This window comes from Loxodonta africana, chromosome 4 (assembly GCF_030014295.1).
Source record: "Loxodonta africana isolate mLoxAfr1 chromosome 4, mLoxAfr1.hap2, whole genome shotgun sequence".
Taxonomy (NCBI): domain Eukaryota; kingdom Metazoa; phylum Chordata; class Mammalia; order Proboscidea; family Elephantidae; genus Loxodonta; species Loxodonta africana.
The window spans coordinates 117,219,628-117,245,017 of record NC_087345.1 but is presented as its reverse complement, the minus strand read 5'-3'; the positions used below and the strand labels follow the sequence as shown (position 1 = coordinate 117,245,017).

The following is a 25,390-nucleotide window of genomic DNA, read 5'->3' as shown; positions in this document are numbered from 1 at the left end:
ATATCAGGATGAATCTGGGGTTCTTAAATTAAAGTTAATACTTGTAGAATATATTTGTTCCTATTAAAATTTAGGAATTTTCTTATGCTTGTTTACAGCATTATACAATAAAAGTGAAGGGTAGAATTATGACTCAAAGTCATAAATATTCTTCAATTTTTAAGACTAATTCCAAAATATTCATCGTATTCTAATCACCTAAGACAGAAAGCAGAATTAATTTTCTTTAGAATTATCATTTAAAATATATCTGCCAGATGCAAAAACAGATAAGGAAAGTTCCTAAAAGTTCTCAAAAAATATATTCTACATAATTTTGAAGGGTCCTATGCAAACAATTAGTTCTACCTTGACTCTGTCTGTGCGGCTGTTGAAAAGTCCGATACGTCTAATGGTGCTGAGGATGGGATCCGTGGCATCGTCAATCATGTTGTGAGTGGTCACTGGAGGCAAAGAATGTCGCTGAAGGAAAAGAGGGAAGAAAATGTCAATTTGTGAAGAGAATTAATAAAGTGTGACTCATTTCATCAATAAGTCATTGGCAACATTTCATTCAACCCTTATGCGTTCAGTCTTCTGAGATGACACTAACGATGATGACTAAGTGTTGTGTTTCAGAGGAAAACAATGGGCTGAAGTACTTCCTTCAGATATTTTGAATACATGAAGCTTTTGTTTTTCACCTGCAGCCACTATATGAAAGGCCTAGACTTCTTGACTGCTTCTGGGACTTACGTGAAGTATAAAGGTGACCTGAGATTCTGACTCAAGAAGAGTTACTCTCCCGGATCCTTCCAAATGGGCTGTCACCAGGTGCCCAGTGCTTCACTGTTATGACCATTACGACACAAGCTTCAGAATACACCTAGCACATACTTTGGTTTTCCCTCTTGCAATAATTCCACTTGACTTTGAAACATTCACATTTTTTCTACTCAAAATTCTATGCCTTTTGAAAAGTTTAGGTTTTTTCCTATTGCAAGATACAGTTTTTCAGTTGGATTCCAAATGAATTTTGTAATTGTGTACAAAGACAAGATTTACGACAATTTAAAACGGAACCCTCAAAACACTCATGGAAGAGAAAATACAAAGTTGTCATTTAGATGAATATATAAGAATGCCCTTTCTATTTTTCAGGTTAAAAAATTTCCCAAATGCACATATGCTCACAAATTAAAACACTGATTTAGAAGTTATGGGGAATGGTAGGCATGTTTTTGCTTTATTACCTGAGTTGAAAAGATGGCTCTTTTCATAATCGTTAGATCATCTCGATCCAGAATATTGTTCATGTCAGGAATTTCTCCTCTGTGTGGAAAATAATGTTAACAGTAAAAACGACTGGCACTAGTCCAGTGCTTCTCTGTGACAGACATTATTCTAAGCACTTTAAAAATAAATGTAAAATGGGATATTTTTTCATAGAAAGAGTTGAGCCATCAAGACACAAAAAGACAGAAGGACTTTAAATATATATTGCCAAGTAGAAGAAGTCAGTATGAAAAAGCTACAAACTCTAAGATTCCAACTATATGACATTCTGGAAAAGACAAAACTGTAGAGCCCGTGCAAAGATCAGTGGTTGCCAAATGTTCTAAGGGAAAGGAGATGAAGATTAACTGACGGCCCATTGCCGTCGAGTTGATTCTGACTCATAGCGACCCTACAGGACAGAATAGAGCTGCCCCCATAGGGTTTCCAAGGCTGTAAATCTTTACCGAAGCAGACCGCCACATCTTTGTCCCTTAGAGTGTCTGGTAAGTTTGAACCATCCACCTTTCTGTCAGCAGCCAAGTGCTTAAGCACCATGTCACCAGGGGTTCTTTTACTAGGTGGAGCACAATGAATTTTTAGGGTAGTGAACGCATGACATCATGCATTTGTCAAAACCCAGAGAACTGCACAAGACAAAGAGTGAAGCTTAATGAAACTATAGGCTTTAGTTAATAATAACAAACATACTATATAACAAACATACTATGCTGTATTTAAGATGTTAATAATAGGATGAACTGTGAGGGAGGTGAGGAGGAACACAGGAATTTTATGTTCTATCTGCTCAATTTTTATGTTAATGAAAAACTGGCCTAAAACTAAAATCTATTAATTAAATAAAAAATAATCTGCTAGCACTGTTCTATGGAGAGATCTATTTCAGCTAATGTTCATCAAACAACTAGTTGTCTTGAGACATTGTCTACCATCAACTCAATCAAACTTGTGTTGTAAATGCATCTTTAATTCTGTGGTTGTGATGCTGAATAAACTATAGTCATTCTCAAATAAAGTTAATAATTGAATTTCCATACACACACACAATAAAAGTAAAGCAAACATAGTTTCTTGATGAAACAAATTTCTAATATGTGGAGGACTTTGATTAAAAAAAAAAACACCTTTGATAGTAATATAAAAGAAAATGGAAATTCATTACTAAAACCTTACTTCACCCTCAGGAGGATACTCTCACTATATTTTGTTCACTTCTGATTACTACCCTCTAAAGTTCCCATAACATACCCAAAACCCAGACCCAGTGCCGTCGAGTTGATTCTGACTCATAGCGACCCTATAGGACAGGGTAGAACTGCCCCATAGAGTTTCTAAGGTGCACCTGGTGGATTCGAACTGCCAACCCTTTGGTTAGCAGCCATAGCACTTAACCACTACACCACCAGGGTTTCCTCCCAGAACATATTCATGTCTAAATTGATTTTTTTTACTGGTAAAAAAGAAATGTTGCCCACCTTCCACCATGGAATAGAAGATAACTCAGTTTTTCTTCATACTATAACAAATATATATAATATTGAATGGTTCTGGTACTTAGTTATTTATTAAGCATAGATTCTAATATAGATTTAATATATATTAAGTCAATATATATTCACTATATATGAATTCAATATATATTTTGACTTAAAATCTCATGAAATCTCCCTCAGCTTCAGACTGACATATTAGCCCTTAATGTGGTTTTTATTGAATCAGAACCTGCCTATGTATACAAAGGTCTTCTCATTTGTACAACCTATTTACAAATATTTCTCAAATGGATGATAAAACAAAACTGTCTTACATTACTTAACACATCTTCAAAGGCTATTAATTCTTCATATTTGGAACAAAATAAATACATTATAGTGTCTGACTTGTTATGTTTGAATAGTAAAGTCCTAAATGTTTTGTGTTAAGTATTCCAAGCACCTACTTTAATAATGCATCATAGAGTTTCTTTCCAAACTTTTCCTTCACAGAATGTGCAGTGTCCCTGTATGAAATAGAAAGATTTATCATTTAAACAGAGTGCCATAATTTTTCATCTTTATTTGTTCTGACAGCGCTGTTGTTTTGCCCAGGCATTCTCAAAAAGATACAGTCCCTTTTGCATAGCCTCTTCCATTATTTTTCTATTTGCCACTTTAACTTGAGTTAAAATCTCCAGAGCTCAGGCAGCAGAACACTCTGACCAGCCCAGAGAGCTTAAAATCTAATCCTGTTTTTGGCTTGAAAATAATCAGGGGTAGTGAGGAGGAGAGGGAGGGGGAGTGGATGAGAGTGTAGATGTAATGAGATTGGGAATTAGCTGATAATTGTTCAGTCTGGGTGATGTCTAAATAGGAATCATTATACTCATTTCTTGACTTTTGCATATATTTGAAAATATCCACAATAAAAGGTTGAAAAAACAATTCAACTCATCTTTAAAAACTTCTGCAGATGCTTTCTTCTTCCTCCATGAAACCATATTCCAAAGTTTTTTTTTTAATAGCAACACAATTTTGTAAATATTACATAATCTAACATAGTATCACAAAGAGGAGAGAACCAAGTAGTAACTGTACTACAATAATCTTAAAAGTTCGTGAAAACAAAGTTCATGAAGATATGTCAGAGATCATTCACTTAAAAAAAAATCCCTTTATGTTCATTGCTTGAGAACATTAACAGGGCGTGAGTTTACCATAGCTGTTTTCGCACTGCCTGTCCTTTCAGGGTTTCCACATTGAAATTATTTGTCTTGGCAGGCATAATGAAAAACACCACAACTGTGACGTCACTTTTATGCATCTGATAAGGGATTAGAAAACACAACAGAGTCAGCTATCAAAGAAAAAAATAAAAAGTACATCAGATGGACCTTAAACTTTGAAATATACTGTTTTTAAGTATCTTTAGAGAAAAAGAATACTTATTTATGCTTCATGGAAAATTTACCCATATACCTGAGACTTTTTGAGAAATTTACATCTAGTTTTCAATCCAGATTTCTCAATTCAGTAGTCTGAAAATTCAGACATAAAATACTTTCATGGCATTGATAATCTAAAAGATACAACCTAATTGCTATTGATATTATTGTGTCTTTTGATGGTTTTTTTTTTAAAAAATAACATAAACGTGAGCTAATATTATGAGGCCAAGATTAAAACCAAAACCAAACCTGTTGCCACTGAGTTGGTTCTGACTCATAGTGATCCTACAGTCCTTTAAAGTTTCAGATTGGAAATTTAATGAGTAATTTAGTTTTGGTTTATTTTATTTATTTATTTACGTTTTTATGTTCAATTTCTTGATTCACATGACATTGCATTTTGTTTTCTAGCTCTATGGAAAGGCATAAGCACATGGTCAGCATTTTCAGTATGGCAAGCCCTGTGCTGAACGTTTTCAATGCACGATTTAATCTAATCTTAGTGATAACGCTGTATATATAATAGATATCACTCCCTTCATTACACTAATATGGAAAAAGGGGCTCAAAAGGTTATACATTTTGTCTGAGCTCCTGTAATAGGTTAGTGGTAGAGCTGGGATTCAAACTGGTGTTTTCTGACACTAAAATCTGTGTTTTCTTTTTCCCTCCCCCCAAATACCATTGACCTAGTAGTGTCTTTTAGAAGGAAATGACATATCAAGCAGCTCTGGGAATGAAAACATAAATTCACTTAAAACTATGGACATATGAATGTTCATGTATTCTGGAAACAATTAACTATTCCTCAGTGGAGCACTGTATCATCTAATATGTGGTCTCTGAACTCTAGGGCCTGACATTCTTTCTCCTCAGGAAACCTACAGAAGTCATAGAACAGGATACTCACCCCCAGGAGCAGCCAATGTGCTACTAAAGAATACATGAACTCTATGGAAAGAGTGCGCCTTCTTTTAATTTCTCCATGTATTTGGATTATTTTTGATGCCTAAAAAAATAGCTGTGAGCTATTCTTTCACATCTAAAAATAAAGTGAATAATAATTGTATAGATAACATTGATTAATAATGTCCCTAAACATAATGGAAAGCTATATAAAACTAGGAAGCTTGTTGAAAAGAAACATACTGGGAAATACTATGAAATAAAATTATTTCAATTTTTCAGTCCTATTATGCAGTCTTTGGTTTTTATTAATACATAGCTTTCTTATTAACATGATTTTAGTGTCTTATTGGGTTGCTGTGAGTAGAAATTGACTCAATGGCAAGGGTACTAAATTTTTAAGCATACTTGTTATAATGTTCTCTCTAAGTCAAGAATAAATCTATGTTCAGGAAAAAAAAAATTCAACTGGAGAGTGGTAGACAGATCAGGAAATTTTTTATTCTCTTGGTATCCCAGTAAGTTTAAATTCTACCTTGGTCTCCTATGAGTGTTTTATTGTTATTTTGTATTTCTATGTGATGTGATTAGACTATAAGTCAATAACATCAGTCTATAGCCAGGACTTCGCACCATTCTCCATAGTTGTTTCTACTGGCACATATTTATTGCTGGATTTGTTGGGAACTCATTTGAACTCCTATCTTCCTGAGTGAAAAATAATTTTACGTTGTTGGGAGTAGGGGTCTGCTTTCCCTTTCTGTGCCTTCTGTGTGTTTCCATGTGGCAGGATATTCAGGAAAGAAGAGTGGTTGGTGAATTTGGAAGGAACAGTGGTTGGTGGGTGTGTGTCTGCCCCTTCCTACATAGAGCAAGAGGGTGCTTGTCAGCCCTGTGGTAAATGTTACCGTGAAGCCCTGCTTTGGGTCGGAGGATAATGGCGATGGATGGGTAAGTCTAATATCAGGGTTCAACATTAAAAAAAAAAACATTAGGAAGCCCATTATTGCCAATTACCCAAGCCACATCTTCTATTATAGCCTTTTATAAGTAAAAAAAAGAAAAAAGATACTTTGTTTCTCATTTGATTGATTTCTCCATATTTATATTACAATTGGTTACAAATTTCAATGAATTGTAAGGGATGTTATAATGACTTCTTAAAACAGCGCATACAATGTGATAAACTTGTGAGACTCTTTAAAAATATATACATGACAATATGGGCAAGTATACAAGTGAACAATGTGACAACCTTAATATGTAACTTCAAAGGCAGAAGTAATTTATAGAATAGGGTTATTGCTTTAAGTCTTTAAAATCATAAATTCATATTGAAAATAATTTAAGTAGCTAGAAATTTCTTTACTTTCCGCAGAAGAAAATTCTCCCTAAAAGAACATTTTATCATCTTGCAGAGATTTCTTACCCTCAGCAGGAAATTTAGCCTGGATAAAGATTCTAGGAAGATGTCAGCTCCTTTGTTTGAAAACTCATACCTCCCAGCAATGAAAAGGAACAAAGTCTTTTCAAGATCAAAGTCAAGGTGACTAAAACAAAACAAAACAGTTTCAAATGAAGTAAAACAGTAGCAACAAAATGTACACATGAATTCTGTTAAAGTGCAAAGTGGGCTGGGAAAGGCAAACATTTACAATATCAATCCTGTTTCCTCTGAACCAAAAAAAAGATCACTAAAATCATTTGCTAATTGTTTAAATAAAGAAAAGCATACCCGTAGAAATGACCTCGAACAAAATCTTGGATCCTGGCCTTATACATGGCATGCAGATTTTGAAACTCATGTACTGCTGAAAATTTCTTAACATTCAAGCCATTTGGAGTAATGACATCTGGAAAAGCAAAGAAAAATCATGAACAATTTCTTCTGAGAGGGTATCATTATACAAAAATCTATTAAAGTTAGATGTCTGTCCACATTTCTAGTTTCCGACTACCATAGAATTAAATATTCATAAAATTTTAGAATTCTAAGTCTTCTGGGTGAAATAGGACGTTAGGAGTCCCTGACCAAAATAACAACGAGTGACTGACCAATTGCAGTGGTAATGACTAATTACAGTTCTTATTTAATTGCTTACTATGTACCAGATGCTGCTCTAAATGCTTTACAATGTAACTCCTTTAATTTTTGCAACAACAATTGAAGTAGGTGCTCTTATTATCTGCATTTTCAGAGGTGAAAACTGAGGCACAGTTGTCCAAGATCATATGGCTGGTAAGTGAAAGCAGAATCCATGCAGTGGGCTTCCTAGTGTCATGTCCTTAAGCCACTATACCAAGCTACTTCTTGCCTTCTTGTTTTAACCAAATGTGAAGGAAATCTTCTGTCCCTGTGGAAAGTTGGAAAGGCACCCCTTATTGCAAACACATATCCGACTTATTCCGCCCAAAAGATTTTGTTGTGCAAGAAGGATGACATTCTTGGTTTTCCAGAATATTGGTCTGTGACAGGAAAGAAAATGACTACTCACAGTACATGATGGAAACTACCTACTGCGTTGAATACATGGGCTATTGCATTTATTAGAAGTAAAAACAAAGGCAAGAAAAAAATGAAGCTGTGGTAGACTGAAAAATGTCTCCTCAGAATGTCCAGATCTTAGTCCCTGGAACCTCCGAATACTACTTTATGTGGCAAAAGGGACTTTACAGATGTGATTAAATTAAAGGTGTTGGGAAGGGGAGATTATCCTGGGCCAGAGTAATTACAGCAGTCCTTATAAGAGGGAAGCAGAGGGATATTTGACTGCAAAAGAAGAGAAGGCTATGTGTTGATGGAAGTAGAGATCAGAATGGTGTGCTTTGATGGTGGAAGAAGGGACCACAAGCCAAGGAACACAGGTGGTCCTAGAAGCTAGAAAAGGCAATGAAATGGATTCTCCATTAGAGGCCCTGGAGGGAGGACATCCCTGCCAACACTTTGACTTCAGTTAAATGAAATGGATTTCTGACTGCTGGCCCCTAGAATTGTAAGATGATAAATTTGTGTGTGTGTATGTGTGTGTGTGTTTAAGCCGCTAGGTTTGTGGTAGTTTGTTACAGAAGCCCTAGGACACAGAAGCAATGTGAAAAAATACATATACATATATATATATATATCACATAGCTATGGTTTTGCAATGGAGAATTGAGCTAGAATTATGAGCATGTCAAATTATTTTGAAGATTATTTTACAATTCACAAGCTGTTCTCCTGAAATGGTTCCACAAAATCAACCCCCAGGCATTCTGGTCATTTCACATTAAAAAAAAAAAAATGCTGACTTTTATGAGTTTTTAGCAAGTAATTGGGCATTTGCTATACGCTTTTACACACCTTGCCACAGCAGAGTCAATTTTAGTTTGTCAAAATTTCCAGTGAAAGCTTTTATGTGAATAATTCCTAGATAAATTATATACTCTGTCAAGGATGGTATGACAATTACTTCCTAAAATGTATTTATCTTTCTATAACATTTACGTAGGGCTTACTTTGTGCCACAATCTATAGTAAATGTTTGACAAATAATAATTTATTTAATTTTCATAAAACCCTACAAGAAAAGTTCTTTTTGTTGTCCCTAGTTTACAGACAGAAAAACTAGGCTTCTAAGACGTTAAGTTATTTTCCCAAGGTCAAGTAACCATAAAGTAACAGAAGTAGGATTTAGAACCAAGGCAGTGTGACTCTGGAGTCCACATGCTATCCACTGTGCCATGCAGCTATATTGCCCAAAAAAGATATAGACAGCAAGGATATATATGGACGTTTCTAAGTTATATCATGCACGGTTAAAAAGAAAATATTGGTGTCCTGAAACTAATTTTCTAATTAGCTAGCCTAATGCATTAGATCAGGAAGATCTTCCAATATCTAAGTCAGGAATTTGTGAGTCACTTTATAACATTATACAAAATGCACTTGAACTGTTGCTTCTAGTATATTTTGAAAACTGATCATTATATATCATAAAACATCAAAAACACACATAGTTTCACTTCTAAGATTTTTTTCCTATTGAAATTATTGAACATTTGGGTATACATTTAGCTATTATGATAATCATAAAAATATTTTAATTAACATTAACTTTTAACATTTATTTTAAATGTCCGTTAATATATTGATACATCTATACAGTTTATTTCTATTTGGTCACTTAAAATTGTACTATTTAAGAATATGCTGTTAAGGATCTTAAAAGAGCAGAAAACAAGAGTAAATGCAGTTTGATCTCATTTAGTAAACCTAAAGTATGCACAGAAAGGAATCTAGAAGAATATACACCCAGATATTAAACACAATTGCCTCTTGATAACAGGATTTTCAGTGTTTCTATTTTCCTCTATTGTAGTTCCACTATATTTTATATTTTTTTGCAATTAACTATACCAATTGGGAGTATAGTTGATTGCAAAAAACTTTTCAATATTCTAGGGGTGTCATTTCAAAGTCCATTATTTTCAAGTTCCAAGGTAAATATTGTATTCAATTGTTTGTCTGTAATTAGCAAATTTATAATGTTGCCTTCTCTCCAGTATTTTAAACAAAATGTCATCTTTGCAACATCAGAAATGATTTTAAATTGAATATATGTTCAAAACATAATAATACAGTAATAAATAGGTCTTTGTCACTTAGTATATAGTCATTTTTTTTTTTTAAATCTTGTCCCAGTCACAGGGCTCATACAAGGTTTTTATCCAGCATTTGTTCTGAAGCTGTGCCCTCAGCATTGCAGCTGTGGCTATAATTTTAATTGGGGAGAGCTTTAAGGAAAAACAAAGTCATAGCTACGTGACATAAATTTCTTTTTTTTTTTCAGAATACTCTCAGGAAAATTTTAATGTTTAATTATCTACTTAAAGTCCATTGACCTTCTTAAATCACAAGGTCTTCAGAGATTTCACAATTACGGTCAGCCACCACATGATTCTATCCTGATTAGGAGTGGAGTGGATTGCAGTGTTTAAAACTCTAGTAGTAGAATATCCAGGTGAAACTAGCTTGTGGGAAGAAAGACAGAGAGGACCTTGGGAAAAGCTAGACAGTTATCCATGCAAAATAATAATCACTGACATTTTTTAAACCTTTACAATTGGCTAGATACTGATTTGCACTCTTTCCATGTCTTTATTAATTCTTTTAATCATAAAAATTCTAGATAAGAGATAGTATTATTATCACCATTTAACAGATAAGGCACAGAGAGCTTAAATAACGAGTACAATATCACATAGCTAGCAACATGTGTTCAATACAAAATCATTTTTGTGCTGAATTCAGGAAGTCTAGCACAAAGTCCATGCTTTTTACCACTATTCTAAAGATGTCTTCCTAAGAAAACAATAATTAAATAAAATAGTATCTAGAATCAGGATTCAGAATACGATCTTGGAGAATGCCCACTTTTAAAAGGTGAAAGAAGTAGAAAATTATTACAGGTGCTTAAGAAGAATCATGTTGGAGAAAACTTGGATTGTGCATTGTCACAAAAAGTAAGGGAAAGATAGAGAAGTATCCATAGCCTTAAATGATAGGAATGTCAAAGGGCATTAAAAAAAAAATGGTGATTTTTGGAAGAGCAATTTCAGACCAGTACTGGGGATTAAAAACTAGAGTCCAAGGGGCTAATGAGTAAATGGAAGTAGTAACTATGGAATATTCTTCCAAGATATTTGGCAGCAGAAGGAAGAATGAGATTGTATTGTCATTTGACAGGGCTGCAGCTTCCAGACAAATTTTTATTTTAGAATAGGAAAAAAACAAAGCATTTTTGTAAGCTCAGCCCTGGTGGCACAACCATTAAGCACTTGGTTGTTAATCAAAAGGTTGATGGTTCGAACTCACACAGTGGTTCTGTGGGATAAAGACCTGGCAATAAACTTCTATAAAGATTACAGCCAAGAAAACCCTATAGGGCAATTTGACTTTGTCACATGGGATCACTATGAGTCAGAATCAACTCAACAGCACCCACCAATAACCATAGGCCAAAAAAAGAGAAAGTATCCAAGAGAAATGAGCATATCCACGGAATAAACTCCTGTGAGAGGAATGGGAGTGAGAATCTAAGTGAATCCTTGGAAAGAGGAACAAATATTATAGGATCTTTATGCCGCCACTATTGAAATTATTTGAATTCTTAGTTTTTTTTATAATTATCTATCACCTTGGATACTTCCTTTAGACATTTAACTGTCATCTGAAAAAACAACTGGAAACAAGAAGACAGAGATTAATCAAGGAGGATGTGTTAATTAGGACTGTTTGGTTGCAAGTAACAGAAACCTGCTAACACTAGCTTAAGTATAAAGAGGAATTAATGATAGGATGCCGAAGTGTCTCATGGCAAATATTTAGATAAGCCCCAGGAATTAGCTTAAACTTTTTTTTTTTTTTATGGTCTAAAGCACTATAGAGAACCCAAAGAGTCTTCTTTCTCAGTTTCTTGTTTCTGCTTTTTACTGAACACCACTGTGGTTTAACATCTGCAACCTAGACAACATGATAGACTCTGACGTTAGCTTCAAAGCCGACATCTCCATTATATGGTTTTATTCAAACTGATATTGAGTTTTTTAGGCCCCTTTCTTATGGAGGGATTCTGATTGGCCCAGTTTATGTTAGGTGTCTACCTCTGGACCAATCAACTGTGGCTGAGGTAGGGTCTTGTTTTTTAAACATGCCTCTACCTATTGCAATCTCTGAGTGGGTATAGGGTAAAAAAAAAAAAAAAAAGGGTAGTGTCCTGAAAAAATAGGCAAGGAAATCTTGAGGAGAGATAAAACAATAGGTTTCTACTAAACAAAACCAGTGAAACAAAGTTACAAAATAAAGAACTGGGGTTGTTTCACACAAATTTCTGATATTTCCTTGACTTTCATTTCCTTAAAAGGGAAGAGTCAATTCAGCTTGCTTATACACACCAAGTCATTACCACTCCCCAGTTCGTGTCTAGGGAACCCATTAGCATTGAATTGATTCTGACTCATAGCAAGCCTCTAGTTTAATGTTGGTTTCAAAGAAAAGCTATTGAAATTAAGAATTAAAATGTGTGCAAAGATTTGGGCAGTAGTCGTGAATGCAATTTTTCCACTAACTGTTACTTTATGCTGAGAAAATAAAATCTTTACACTCTCATGTCATTTGGAACTGAAAGATCAGTGACAGACTCAGGGATAGTAATTACCAGGTTTTCTCTTCAGCATGTGTTCTGCTTCTATTGCTGTTATTTCAGAAACGGTGGTGAACACATGAGCACAATGAACAGAGGCTCGCTCCATGCAATACCGGTGGTAAATCTGCCTTTCCCCGGCCTCTTTGTCTATGTCAAACTGTTCAAAAAAAGACAAAGAAATACACACTTTTGCTTACACTGAACCTTCTACAGAGGCAAAGCAAAATATTTCTTATGTTTTTCCTCAAGGTTCTGTGAAATTTTATTACCAAAAAAAAAAGTAATGATAAATTTGTATTAAATCCATTACTAAAATACATAACTACTTACATTTATAAAAGAGCTGTCTACTTCATTTCTGCTTCTAAGCAATTATTTAATCTCCTAAGTAAATGACATTTCCACTTTGTTATGCCCATTGCTGTTGAGTCAATTCCAACTCATAGAGACCCTATGGGACAGAGTAGAACTGCCCCAAAGGGTTTCCAAGACTGTAATCTTTACTGAAGCAGACTGTCACATCTTTCTCCTTCGGAGCGGCTGATGGGTTCCAACTCCACACCTTTTGGTTAGCAGCCAAGCACTTAACCATTGCACCACCAAACACTTTGCTATAACTACATAGAATTGTTGATATTTTGGTATTTTAATTATACTTTCATTTATCCCAGATTTTACAAATACTGAGTTAGTTCCTCTCCCCAAGGTCCTTACCATGTTTTTTCCATGAACAATGAAATAAAGCTGACATTCAACTCGACACTGAAAATAAGGATAATTGTTATTACCCTTAATTAATATTTTTCAGGTTGATTGAAAATGAACTGAAAAACAGAAAGACAAATGCTTCCCCATGGTTAAATCATTCCTTCCACTTTATAATTGTAAAAAGTGTACAGTTACTTTTAGTTAGGTAATGTGTTAGATTGTGCAATCATCATTCTGTGTATCTCACCTTAAAAAAAAAAAATGAAATCCCCAATGACTACTTAAGCAGTTGGCAACAGTGGTTGGTTTTTGCCATTCCTTTAGTAACTGATAGTTATACCTCCCATGGCTGCCTATGAGACTAGCAGTGTCTAAGAGAAAAGAGTATGTGCAGTTTCTGGGGTTATGTTGGCAGGTTGTTTTTCATAATAAAGATTATTAGTGCCTCTTGAACACTATGTGTCAGGCACTCTTCTGAGCATGTGATCTCATTTAATCCTTACAAACCACTGATACAGATGTTTTGTCTTCATTTTAAGAAGGGGAATAGAATTCACAGAGGCTAAGAACTTGCCCAAGGTCTTGTTCCTATTAAGTATTTTAGCAGATTCTAGATTAATCCCAGTCAGTATGGAGATACAAAGCTTATGCTTTTACCTGCTATCCTATAATTCAAACTCCGGCTCTATTAAAAGGTCAGTCCCAACATTTACTTCATCATATAGAGGAAAATACTAACAAAGACTCATTAGATGATTCTAATGATTAGGACAAGGCCATTTCTTAGAACATTCATTCATGACTGTAATATTTGCAACCATCTCTCTGAACATATTTGAATCAGGGCTCTATATGGCATCCTGGATCAGCAGCAGTTTTCTTAAAAGTTCTGTGTGGCTGGTCTCATTCATTCAACAAATCCTTCATTCAACTACCATTTTTTGGGTAATTTATATGTATCCATTACCCTCAAGGAGTTTATAAATTAGGAGAAAAACAGACAGTAGAAATCAGGCAGAAATGAGTAAGTGTCTGACTAAGGAATAGGATCAGAGCAGGACCAACTCACTCTGGCTGGGGATAGGAAAAAGTATTTCACACTATATCATAACTCTTCATATTATTAGTATCACGTTTACAATGTATAATTTTTAAGGTCAAAGATCAAAATTCATTAATTTTTATATTTTCAGATTCATCGGATGAATAAAATGGCATTTAAACTGAGACATGAAAGTTTATTTTGGGAAAAGGTTATTTGAGGTTGAAAACTGACTGACCTAATAAACAAGTATGTAAAGTAACATGGGATGTGTAGAAGATATGTGCAGGAGATATGATGTGACTGTAGAATTGAATGTAGGATGTAGGAAACAGGCTGATAGGATATAAGATGGCCAGTACATGAAAGTCCCTAAAAATGGGACTAGGAATTTAGACTTTGTCCTGTACACAGTAGAAAGCCACTGAAGGAGTAAAGGCATGATTTGTGCTTAGGGAAATAACTCTGGAGAAAAGTAAGGAATAATTCATATCCCTTTGGGTTTTTATGAAGATTAAATGAGATGATACACACCAAATATTTAGAAAAAAGTTCATGGAAAGTGATCAATTAACTTTAATTATTGTTATTATTAATTACTATTACTATTATTGTTGTAGAGAATAAGATTTCATACATGGTGTCTTAGTTATCCAGTGCTGCTATAACAGAAGCTCCTCAAGTGGATGGTTTTAACAAATAGAAATTTATTCTCTCACAGTCTAGAAGGCTAGAAGTCCGAATTCAGGGTGCTAACTCCAGGGGAAGGTTTCTCTCTCTGTTGGCCCTGGAGGAAGGTCCTTGTCCTGAATCTTCCCCTAGGTCTAGGAATTTCTCAGTGCAGGGATCCTGGCTCTTCATTCTGGATAGTAGGAGTCCTTATCTCTCTGCTCATTTCCCTCTCCTTTTATCTCTGGTAAGATAAAAGGTAATGCAGGCCACACCCTAGGGAAACTCCACTTACATCTATCAGGGCTCTGACCTGAGTAAAGGTGTTGCATCCCACCCTAATCCTCTTTAACACAACCTAATCTTGCCTCATTAACCACAGGGTGAGATTAGGATTTTCAATACATAGGAAAATTACATCAGATCACAAAATGAGGACAAACCATATTAATACTGGGAATCATGGCCTAGCCAAGTTAACACACATTTTTGAGGGACACAGTAAAATGCATGACACATGAGATAGCATTTAACACATACCTTGAAGAATGTATAGAATTTGAATATTTAGAGAAAGAAAAGATAAGTTTTCAATGAGTAAACTGAGTATGCAAATATACAGGGGTAAGAATAGAGGGGGCCAAGTGATACCCTGAAAAGTCTCTATGAAGACAGCCACATGTGCGAGCACATGCCCTTTCCTGGTGTAATGGTGTCTGTTCTCTTCTAGGCCTGTGATATGTATACATGGCTGCACTTCTGGCTTTACAGTAACTCCAGATGGAAGGAGAAAATGGGCTATTTATGTGCTTTTCTTCAAGAATGAGTCATAATTATTCAACATAAAATTATTACGGAATAGTGCATACATGCATGGATTTTACCCTTTGAATTATAGGAATTCACAAGAAATAAATAATTTTTAGGGAAAAGACCTAAGAACTTACTGTAACTACTTTTCTGTACTATGAAGTCACTCAGCTCTGAGTATGGAAAGATGGTGGAGTAATGTTTCTAAAATCTATATACACTTTGGCCTAGTGGAATCTGACCTTCTAACTCAACTCAAACTTTTCAGCTTACTTTTGATAAGCCTAACTTTATGGATCAAAAAAGATGAAATTTTAACAAAGCTCATTTTACTTTTTGGTTATCAAATATGTATTACCCCATTTTTTTTTTTTTTAATTTATTTGAGGCACACCTATCAACAAAAATCAGGGAACTTTTTCTGGCTGACTTAGAGGAAAAGGAGAAATGAGGTTTGCCCAATAAAATAATTATTTCTATTTGAATTTATTATTATTAACCATCAGCACAATAATCGGCTCAGCCCATTTTAACTACAGATCCTTTTAAAAATGGTTAAAAATTGAAACTACTATAATTTTGAGACTGAACTTCATTTATGAACAATATAGTACAAATCAAAAGATTTTATAACTGTGAAGTCATCTGCACAGTTTTTGACTTATGACCAAAAAATGAGTTGACTTATTAGCAAAAAATTTTATAAGTATAGTATTTCAGCATCATTCTCCTCAGATAAACTATATTTTGGAAAATAAACTGTTTTTAACCTGTGATATGAACAAATGTTTACCCTTGTGTAGAAAAATGGAAAAGGTCTGTTTCTTTTGGGCACAAGTAGAATAACATTCTGTAGGAGTGTGCCCATGCCTTTTTTTCTTTGGAAATGTTTCTAAATGTGGGCACTCTTCCTTAGAAAACACTGAAAGAGAGAAATGATTTTCTATATTAGCAATTTATTTTTAACAATTACTGAGACAGGAGTGGTAAAGTCACCAACTATGATTTTGGATTTATCATTATTTTCTTTAGTTCTGTCAATTTTAGGTATGTACTTTTGGAAGCTCTGTTATTAGGCTTATACACTTTTATAATTGTTATGTCCTGTTTATTAATTGATTCTTTATCATTAAAAAATGCCCCTCTGATTTTGATAATATTCTTTAACTTGAAATATACATTGTTTAATACCAATATAACTATATCTGACTTCTTAAGCTTAATGACTGCACAGGAGCCTTGGTGGTGTAGCAGTTAAGAGCTTGTCTGCTATCCAAAAGTTTGGCAGTTCAAATCCACCAGCCACATCTTGTAAACCCTATAGAGCAGTTCTACTCTGTCCTATAGGGTCACTATGAGTTGAAATCGACTTGACAGCAATGTTTGTTTGTTTTCATTTTAATGATTGCTTGGAATATCTTCTTCCATAATTTTGATTTTAATCTGTTTTTGTCTCTATGCTTAACATGTGTTTATTTTAAGCAATGTACAGTTAGGTCATGATTTTTATCTAGTCTAACAATCTCTACCTTTTAATTGAGGTTTTTAGTCCATTTATATTTATTGATATGTTTGGATGTAGGCCTATCATCTTTACATTTTATTCTGATTTTTTTCATCTGTTCTTCATTCCTCTGTTCTTCTTTTCCTGCCTTTCATTAGAAGTAAATCATTTATCTTTTAGTATTCGTTTTATCTTCTATATTTACTTTTTAATCCTGTCTCTTCAAGTTTTTTTAATCAGTGATTGTTATAGAGATAATGCCATATATATTTAACTCATCACAGTCTATCTTAAAAACTATTCCAAAACTTTATAAGCAATGTAAGAACTTTAAAATAGTATATTTCCAGTTATCGCCCTCCCATCCTTTGTTCTCTTGTTACATAATTTACCTCCACATATGCTATGAATGTCACATTCTTTTGATATTTTAAATTTAAACAGTAACGTCATTAAATATTTAATGATACATATGTGAAAATGAATAATTTTAAAAATTAATGCTTTATACTTATTAACTTACTTGCTCTTTCTTATGGTTTTCATTTCTTACTGTAGAGCTGGGTTTCTACTTAGAATCATTTCCCATTAGTCTAAATTTTTTATTCAGCATTTCACTTACTAAAGTGCTGGAATAGAATTCTCTAACTCTAGTTCGTCCGAGAAAAAAAATTTAACCTTCATTTTTGAATAATATTTTCACTGGATATAGAATTCTAGCTTGACAGTTTCCTTTTTATTTTGTTTATTCCTTTTAGCACTATAAAGATGTTGTTCTGGCCTCCATTATTTCTGCTAAATCAGCTGAAATTCTTATCATTGTTCCTCTGCATGTATTATTATTAACTCTGACTACCTTTAAGATTTTCTCTTTACCCTCTTATTACATATATCCAAATTCACTGATATTTTCTCCTGTAGTATCTGGTCTGCCAAAAAACCCACTAAAGGAATTCTTCATCTCTGATACCGTGTTTTTCATTTTTAGCATTTTCATTTGGTTCTTTTTTCATTTCCATCTCTCTGTTAAAATTCTCTGTTTATACATGTTGTCTTCCTTTCCCACAAATTTATAATAGCTACGTCCAAATCTCAGTCTAATAATCTCAATACCAAGGACATATCTGAACCATGTTCTATTGATGATGGATCTTAGTTTCTTGCTTTTTCATAAATCTCATAAGTTTTTATTGAGTTCTGGGTAATATGTATAAAATAACAATGAAGAATGAGGTAAGAACAACAAAATAAAATAAATTATGTACATATATATATATATATATAATAAGTAATGTATTTATCAGTAAAGGACATGCCTGCTCAAGCAACAGAGGTGGGTCACCCTATAATTGAAGCTGACTAGCTCAAAACTTGGACAGAGAAAAGAACTAAATAAAACCCATCAAATACTTGGCTCCCGTTTTCTTCCTGTTCTCTAATTCCAAACACCACTGTTCTCAGATTTCAGTTCAGGAAATTCTGTTTGTATTAAGAAAAGAGAGGCTAAGACATAAAAAAACTAAAAGTCTTTTTTTTAGCGTTAGTCATCTAGCCATAATAGTTGAGGGAATAATTGACCAATAGTTGGACTGATAAGAATGTACTTGGAAGCATCTTCTTGAAGGGTCTCAGAAAATTCATGTGCTGACTAAAAATGTTTGATATGCTATTTTACCTGAAAAACTTTACTAAAAACTTAAGCCAATATAGGGTTCTTTTGACTAGATGTTAATGAAAAAAAAGTTGTCAGTTAGCGGTTATTATCTGAGTAAAATAGTTCTATTTTTACAAATTCGAATATTTTTGTTCTTATTCTTGTTTTTTCTCATGTTTATTTGCCTGAGTCAGAACTTGATGAAATCAATCGTGGGTTCTGTATCAAATACCAAATGGTAACTCACTGTCCATGAAGAATTTTTAAATACCTTTACATACATATGATTTGGTATTTTTATGTATCATTCAAGTTGTAAACCTAGTAAGAACATTGAGGCTTTTGCTGTGAAAAATGATTATGAATTCTATTCAAAGCCTAGTTCTTGACTACATGTTATCTATTAACTTCTTTGCTGGGAAGGAAATTTTACCAGAAAGATGAGCTGAGTTCTGGGTAAGCTAAAATTTTATCTCACCAGTAAGAGGCTTTAAGCAAGGGAGATATGTAATCTTATTTGAAGATTTTAGATATAAATACTGATCTTTTATCAAAAGAATAAAGTTGTATTCTGCAACTATATGTTACAATGCATTGCTTATTCTTTTAGTTAAAAGCAAACAAGAAAATCTAATGCATATTACTAGTTATTTTTATTGCTTTTCTATAATATTCTTGGAGCCCTGGTAGCTCAGTGGTTAAGAGATTGGCTGCTAACTAAGAGGTTCTAATCCACCAAGCCGGTCCTTGGAAACTCTCTGGGACAGTTCTACTCTGACCTATATGGTCGCTATGAGTTGGAGTTGACTCCACGGCAATGAGTATATAATATTCTTAAATATTCTAAAGGAAAAAAAATTATACGCCTCTCTAATATTTTATTTTTCACAAAAGTCAAAGTGAGCTGTTCTCGAAGAAACATGTTTGATGCACTTATCACAGATTACTGGTTTGTCTCTATTCATCTACTATTACCATACACCCCCATGCATCTGTGAGTTTGTTGTGGGGGCTTGTGTGTTGCTGCAATGCTGGAAGCTATGCCACCAGTATTCAAATACCAGCAGGGTCACCCATGACAGACAGATTTCAGCAGAGCTTCCAGATTAAGATAGACTAAGAAGAAGGACCTGGCAGCCTACTTCTGACAAGAATTAGTCAGTGAAAACCTTATGAATAGCTGTGGAACATTGTCTGATATAGTGCCGGAGGATGAGTCTCTCAGGTTGGAAGCCTCTCAAAATACAACTGGGGAAGAGCTGCCTCCTCAGAGTAGAGTTGGCCTTAATAATGTGGATGGAGTCAAGCTTTCGGGACCTTCATTTGCTCATATGGCACGACTCAAAATGAGAAGGAACAGCTGCAAACATCCATTAATAATCGGAACCTGGAATGTACAAAGTATGAATCTAGGAAAACTGGAAATAGTCAAAAATGAAATGGAACACATAAGCATTGATATCCTAGCATTAGTGAGCTGAAATGGACTGGTATTGGGCATTTTGAATCCGAAAATCATATAGCCTACTATATTGGGAATGACAACTCGAAGAGGAATGGCACTGCATTCATCATCAAAAAGAACAGTTCGAGGCCCATCCTGAAGTACAACGCTGTCAGTGGTAGGATAATATCTATACGCCTACAAGGAAGACCAGTTAATATGACCATTATTCAAATTTATGCATCAACCACGAAGGCCAAAGATGAAGAAATTGAAGATTTTTACTAACTTCTGCAGTCTGAAATTGATCGAAAGTGCAATCAGGATGGACTGATAATTACTGGTGATTGGAATGCAAAAGTTGGAAACAAAGAAGGATTGGTATTTGGAAAATATGTCCTTGGTGATAGAAATGATGCTGGAGATTGCATGATTGAATTTTGCAAGACCAACAACTTCTTCAATGCAAATACCTTTTTTCACCAACATAAATGGTGATTATACACACGGACCTCGACAGATGGAGTACGAAGGAATCATACCAGCTACATCTGTGGAAAGAGACAATGGAAAGGCTCAATATCATCAGTCAAAACAAGGTCCAGGGCCAACTATGGAACAGACCATCAGTTGCTCATATGCATGTTCAAGTTGAAACTGAAGAAAATTAGAACAAGTCCGCAAGAGCCAAAGTATGACCTTCAGTGTATCCCACCTGAATTTAGAGACCATCTCAGGAATAGAATTGACTCACTGAACACTAATGACTGGAGGCCAGATGAGTTGAGGTATGATATCAAGAACAGCATACATGAAGAAAGTAAGAGGTCATTAAAAAGACAGAAGAGAAAGAAAAGACCTAAGTGGATGTCAGAAGAGACTCTAAAACTTTCTCTTGAATGTCAAGCAGCTAAAGCAAAAGAAAAAAATAATGAAGCAAAAAAGCTGAAAAGAAGATTTCAAAGGGCAGCTTGAGAAGACAAAATAAAGTATTACCATGACATGTGCAAAGAGCTGGAGATAGAAAACCAAAAGGGAAGAACACACTCAGCATTTCTCACACTGAAAGAACTGAAGAAAAATTCAAGTTTCAAGTTGCAATACTAAAGGATTCTATGGGGAAAATATTAAACAATGCAGGAAGCACCAAAAGAGGATGGAATGAATACACAGTCACTATACCCAAATGAATTGGGTGATGTTCAACCATTTCAGGAGGTAACATATAATCAGGAACCCATGGTACTGAAGAAAGAATTCCAAGCTGAACTGAAGGCATCGGAGAAAAACAAAGCCCTGGGAATTGACAGAATGCCAACTGAGATGTTTCAACAAATGGATGCAGCCCTGGAAGTGCTCACTCATCTATGCCAAGAAATTTGGAAGACAGCTACCTGGCCAGCTGACTGGAAGAGATCTATATTTATGCCTATTCCCAAGAAAGGTGATCCAATGCAGAAATTATCGAACAATATCATTAATATCACATGTGAGCAAAAGTTTGCTGAAGGTCATTCAAAAAAGTGGCTGCAGCAGTATATCAACAGGGAACTGCCAGAAATTCAGGCTGGATTCAGAAGAGGACGTGGAACCAGGGATATCATTGCTGATGTCAGATAGATACTGGCTGAAAACAGAGAACACCAGAAAAATGATTACCTGTGTTTTATTGACTATGCTAAAGCTTTCGGCTGTGTGGGTCATAACAAATTATGGATAACATTGCAGAGAATGGGAACTCTGGAACACTTAATTGTGCTCATGAGGAATCTGTACATAGATCAAGAGGCAATCGTTTGAACAGAACAAGGGTATACTGCATGGCTTTAAGTCAGGCACTCTGCTGCAGGGTTGTATCATTTCACCATACCTATTCAATCTGTATGCTGAGCAAATAATCAAAGAAGCTGGACTATATGAAGAACGGGGCATCAGGATTGGAGGAAGACTCTGCCTTATGCAGATGACACAACCTTGCTTGCTGATAGTGAAGAGGACTTGAAGCACTTACTGATGAGGATCAAAGACCACAACCTTCAGTATGGATTTACACCCCAACATAAAGAAAACATAAATTCTCGTTACTGGACCAATAAGCAGCATCATGACAAATGGAGAAAAAACTGAGGTTGTCAAGGATTTCATTTTACTTGGCTCAACAATCAGTACCCACGGAAGCAGCAATCAAGAAATTAAAAGATGCATTGCACTGGGAAAATTGCCTGCAAAAGACCTCTTTAAAGTGTTAAAAAGCAAAGATGTCACATTGAGAACTAAGGTGCGTCTGACCCAAGCCATGGTGTTTTCAATCACCTCATACGCATGTGAAGGCTGGACAATTAATAAAGAAGACCAAAGAAGAATTGACACCATTGAATTGTGGTACTGGCAAAGAATATTGAATATACCTGGACTGCCAAAAGAACAAACATATCTGTCTTGGAAGAAATATAACCAGAACGCTCCTTAGAAGCAAGGATGGCAAGACTACATCTCACATACTTCGGACATGTTACCAGGAGGGATCAGTCTCTGGAGAAGGACATCATGCTTGTTAAAGTAGAGGATCAGTGAAAAACAGGAAGGCCCTCAACGAGGTGACTGACACAGTGACTGCAACAATGGGCTTGGGCATAGCAAGAATTGTGAGGATGGTGCAGGTCTGGGCAGTGTTTCATCCTGTTGTGCATAGGGTCGCTATGAGTCAGAACCAACCGATGGCACCTAAAAAAACATTAGCATACACAATCAAGAATCTGAATTCTTTCATGACTTCATTCTATATGTACATCTGATGTTTACAAGTTGACCTTTATATGGTGGGAATACTTATTACTTTATAAATTTTAAGGTTTGTCTGAAAGAACTTTCTTACAGTCTAAGTATTTTTGAAGTAGTAATATTAATTTTCACTACCATATCTGAGTATTATTCATGTATTACACACACACACAAACACACTATATTCTGTTTCACAGAATCCTAGGATTTCCTAAACTCGAAAGACTTTTGAAACTAAATTTCCACTTTCCTGATTTTACTGAAAGCGAAACTGAATTCCAGACTGCTAAGTCATTGATTTGACTGGCAATTTAGATACCAAATCTGCAATGCTCATGAATCTGTGGTTTCCAAAATGCTTTGCTAATATTATTGACATGATGATATAAAAGACTTGTGTATATTATTTAATTTTAATTGATGGGAAAATAGAAGAAAGAAGCCTAAATCAAATGATATTGAGTCACGGAATTGGGTGCTCTCCTATGGCAAGCAAACACAACTCTTTGGTCAACAAGAATCCACACGCCTGTTTTTAATGACTTCTATCTTATTTGACCACACAAAAACTGCTTCTACATCTACATATTGTAGTTACAGGAGAACTCTGACCTACAGACCTCTAATGTGGCTTCCAATCAGTTATCCACTTGGGGGATAGAGAAGTAAGGCTCACAGTACAAGTTTATATGCCTAGAACACTTGTTCTCCATCTTCCACTCAGAGGTGTGTGTGGATTGAGGGTCTTCACAGCATTTGCCAAGGTTCAGGGGTAAAACAGGAGCCCAACCTTATGTCCACGGCATTTTGTTTCCATCCTCCTTATTCTTCCTTTTTGCTCCAAAGGACAGAAATCACGCTTTTCCCTTCTAAACTCAAATTTACAGACTCTCAACAAAGTTAAACCACATGAGCTGTCTTTCACTCCAGGGGAAGCTTTGTCATGAATACTGATTAATTAAAAGGGCACTTCTGCCATCTGGCTGGCAGATGAAAGGTAAAGATCAATACTTCATCCTTCAGCTTTGAGCATCAGAAAAAAAAGCTGGGGGGCGGTGGAGGAAGGGAGGAAGGATTGTTTACCTTATCGAGATGGTTGTAGAAATCAATGTTTGCTGCACATAGGTACCTCCCAAGCAGAGTGGCGTGGGTGGTGAATATTGTGGCAATAGGAAGTTTCCGGGCTCGGGAAAGAATCAGTCCAATTCCGGCCTGCCATTCATGGAACTGGGCAATGACGTGTTTACCATCCGCGTGATCTGTCACCTACGTCAGGAAAAAAATTTTTTTTTTTTTTTTTTAGAAAAGTTGTTGGTAATGCTTGACCTTGCTCATTTCCCAAAGCATAAGAAAAGCTATAATGCCCATACATTTTAGTACAATTTAAAGGGATCTAAATATAAAAACTCGACAGCAGTGTGTTGGTTTGGGTAAATATAAAACAGGCAGATTTAACAAGGGGAAAATGTTTTATAGAATTCAGGGTCATGTTCACAAAGCCCAGATATGCCTTAATTCTCTCTTCTAGTGAAGAATCAGATTTATTTCTATATCCACCAATGGGCTTCACAGAGTAAATGCTCAGTAGGCACTCAAGAAATATTTGTTGAGTAGATAATGAATTGTCAACAATAATACGCTTGAAGATACCACTTAACTGCCAAATCAATAGGTTCTACCTGCATCCAAGCTTTTTTTAAGTGAACAATAAATGTCTTTATGTTTTATGTCAGTCTTAGTTGGGTTGTCTGTTCTTTATATTCAAAAGCATTCCAAAACCAATAACACATTATTATTTTAAGGACATAACTGAAGTAGGGACAAAGAGATTAATAACTTGCTAGCAATTTAATAACACATTGAAGTCCCACATCTAATTCCACTAGACCAAATCAGGCTGGCCACCAGTCTCTCCACCTTAAAGTTATCTTGTTTCACTCTTACAAAAAATTAATGTTCCCACTTCACCCCCCTTTTGAGTTGTCAGTTTCCTTAACATTGACAAGTAGCACTGATAATGTAAAACACCTGAATTCAAGAAGCCTGAAAGAATAATTGGGAAGTTTGAAGGGCTAACACAGGACAATGGTTCTCAAACTTTACCCTGCATCAGAATCATCTGGAAGGCTTGGTAAACACTGGTATCTGTGATCCCATCTTCAGATAATTGTTCTGGGCTCTGGGCTGGGGACAAGAATTTGCATTTACGACAAGTTCCCAGGTGATGCTGATGCTGCGGGCCAGGAAAACCACTCTGAGAACTAATGACTTACTGAATTACTCTAAGAACCTACTCTTCAAAGAGTTCCCTACAGCTATTAATAGTTAAACAGAACCAGAGCAGCAAAGAGATAGCAGCAGAAACAGGGGCAGAAACAGAGATTTCCCAGTAGCCCCGGATTTTTTCAGCATCTCTAGTCACCCTTGAAACCAAAGGAAATCTCAACTTCAGAAACTATTCTCATTCTCTCCCCTTATTTCTCTTAACAG

General features: G+C 35.2%; 1 protein-coding gene across 2 annotated transcripts in view; it reads right to left on the bottom strand.

The window, feature by feature from the left end:
* The window catches only part of GYS2 (glycogen synthase 2), a 52,113-nt gene that overhangs the window by 13,664 nt on the left and 13,059 nt on the right, over window positions 1-25,390 (bottom strand). For both annotated transcript variants that reach the window (XM_003405685.4, XM_023554749.2), the window contains 8 exons: window positions 23,984-24,166; window positions 12,301-12,445; window positions 6,840-6,957; window positions 6,534-6,654; window positions 3,968-4,074; window positions 3,215-3,274; window positions 1,233-1,311; window positions 349-462 (listed from right to left, as the gene is read on the bottom strand). In XM_003405685.4, the coding sequence (XP_003405733.1) occupies window positions 349-462; window positions 1,233-1,311; window positions 3,215-3,274; window positions 3,968-4,074; window positions 6,534-6,654; window positions 6,840-6,957; window positions 12,301-12,445; window positions 23,984-24,166 (927 nt within the window). The remainder of the gene's footprint in view (window positions 1-348; window positions 463-1,232; window positions 1,312-3,214; window positions 3,275-3,967; window positions 4,075-6,533; window positions 6,655-6,839; window positions 6,958-12,300; window positions 12,446-23,983; window positions 24,167-25,390) is intronic.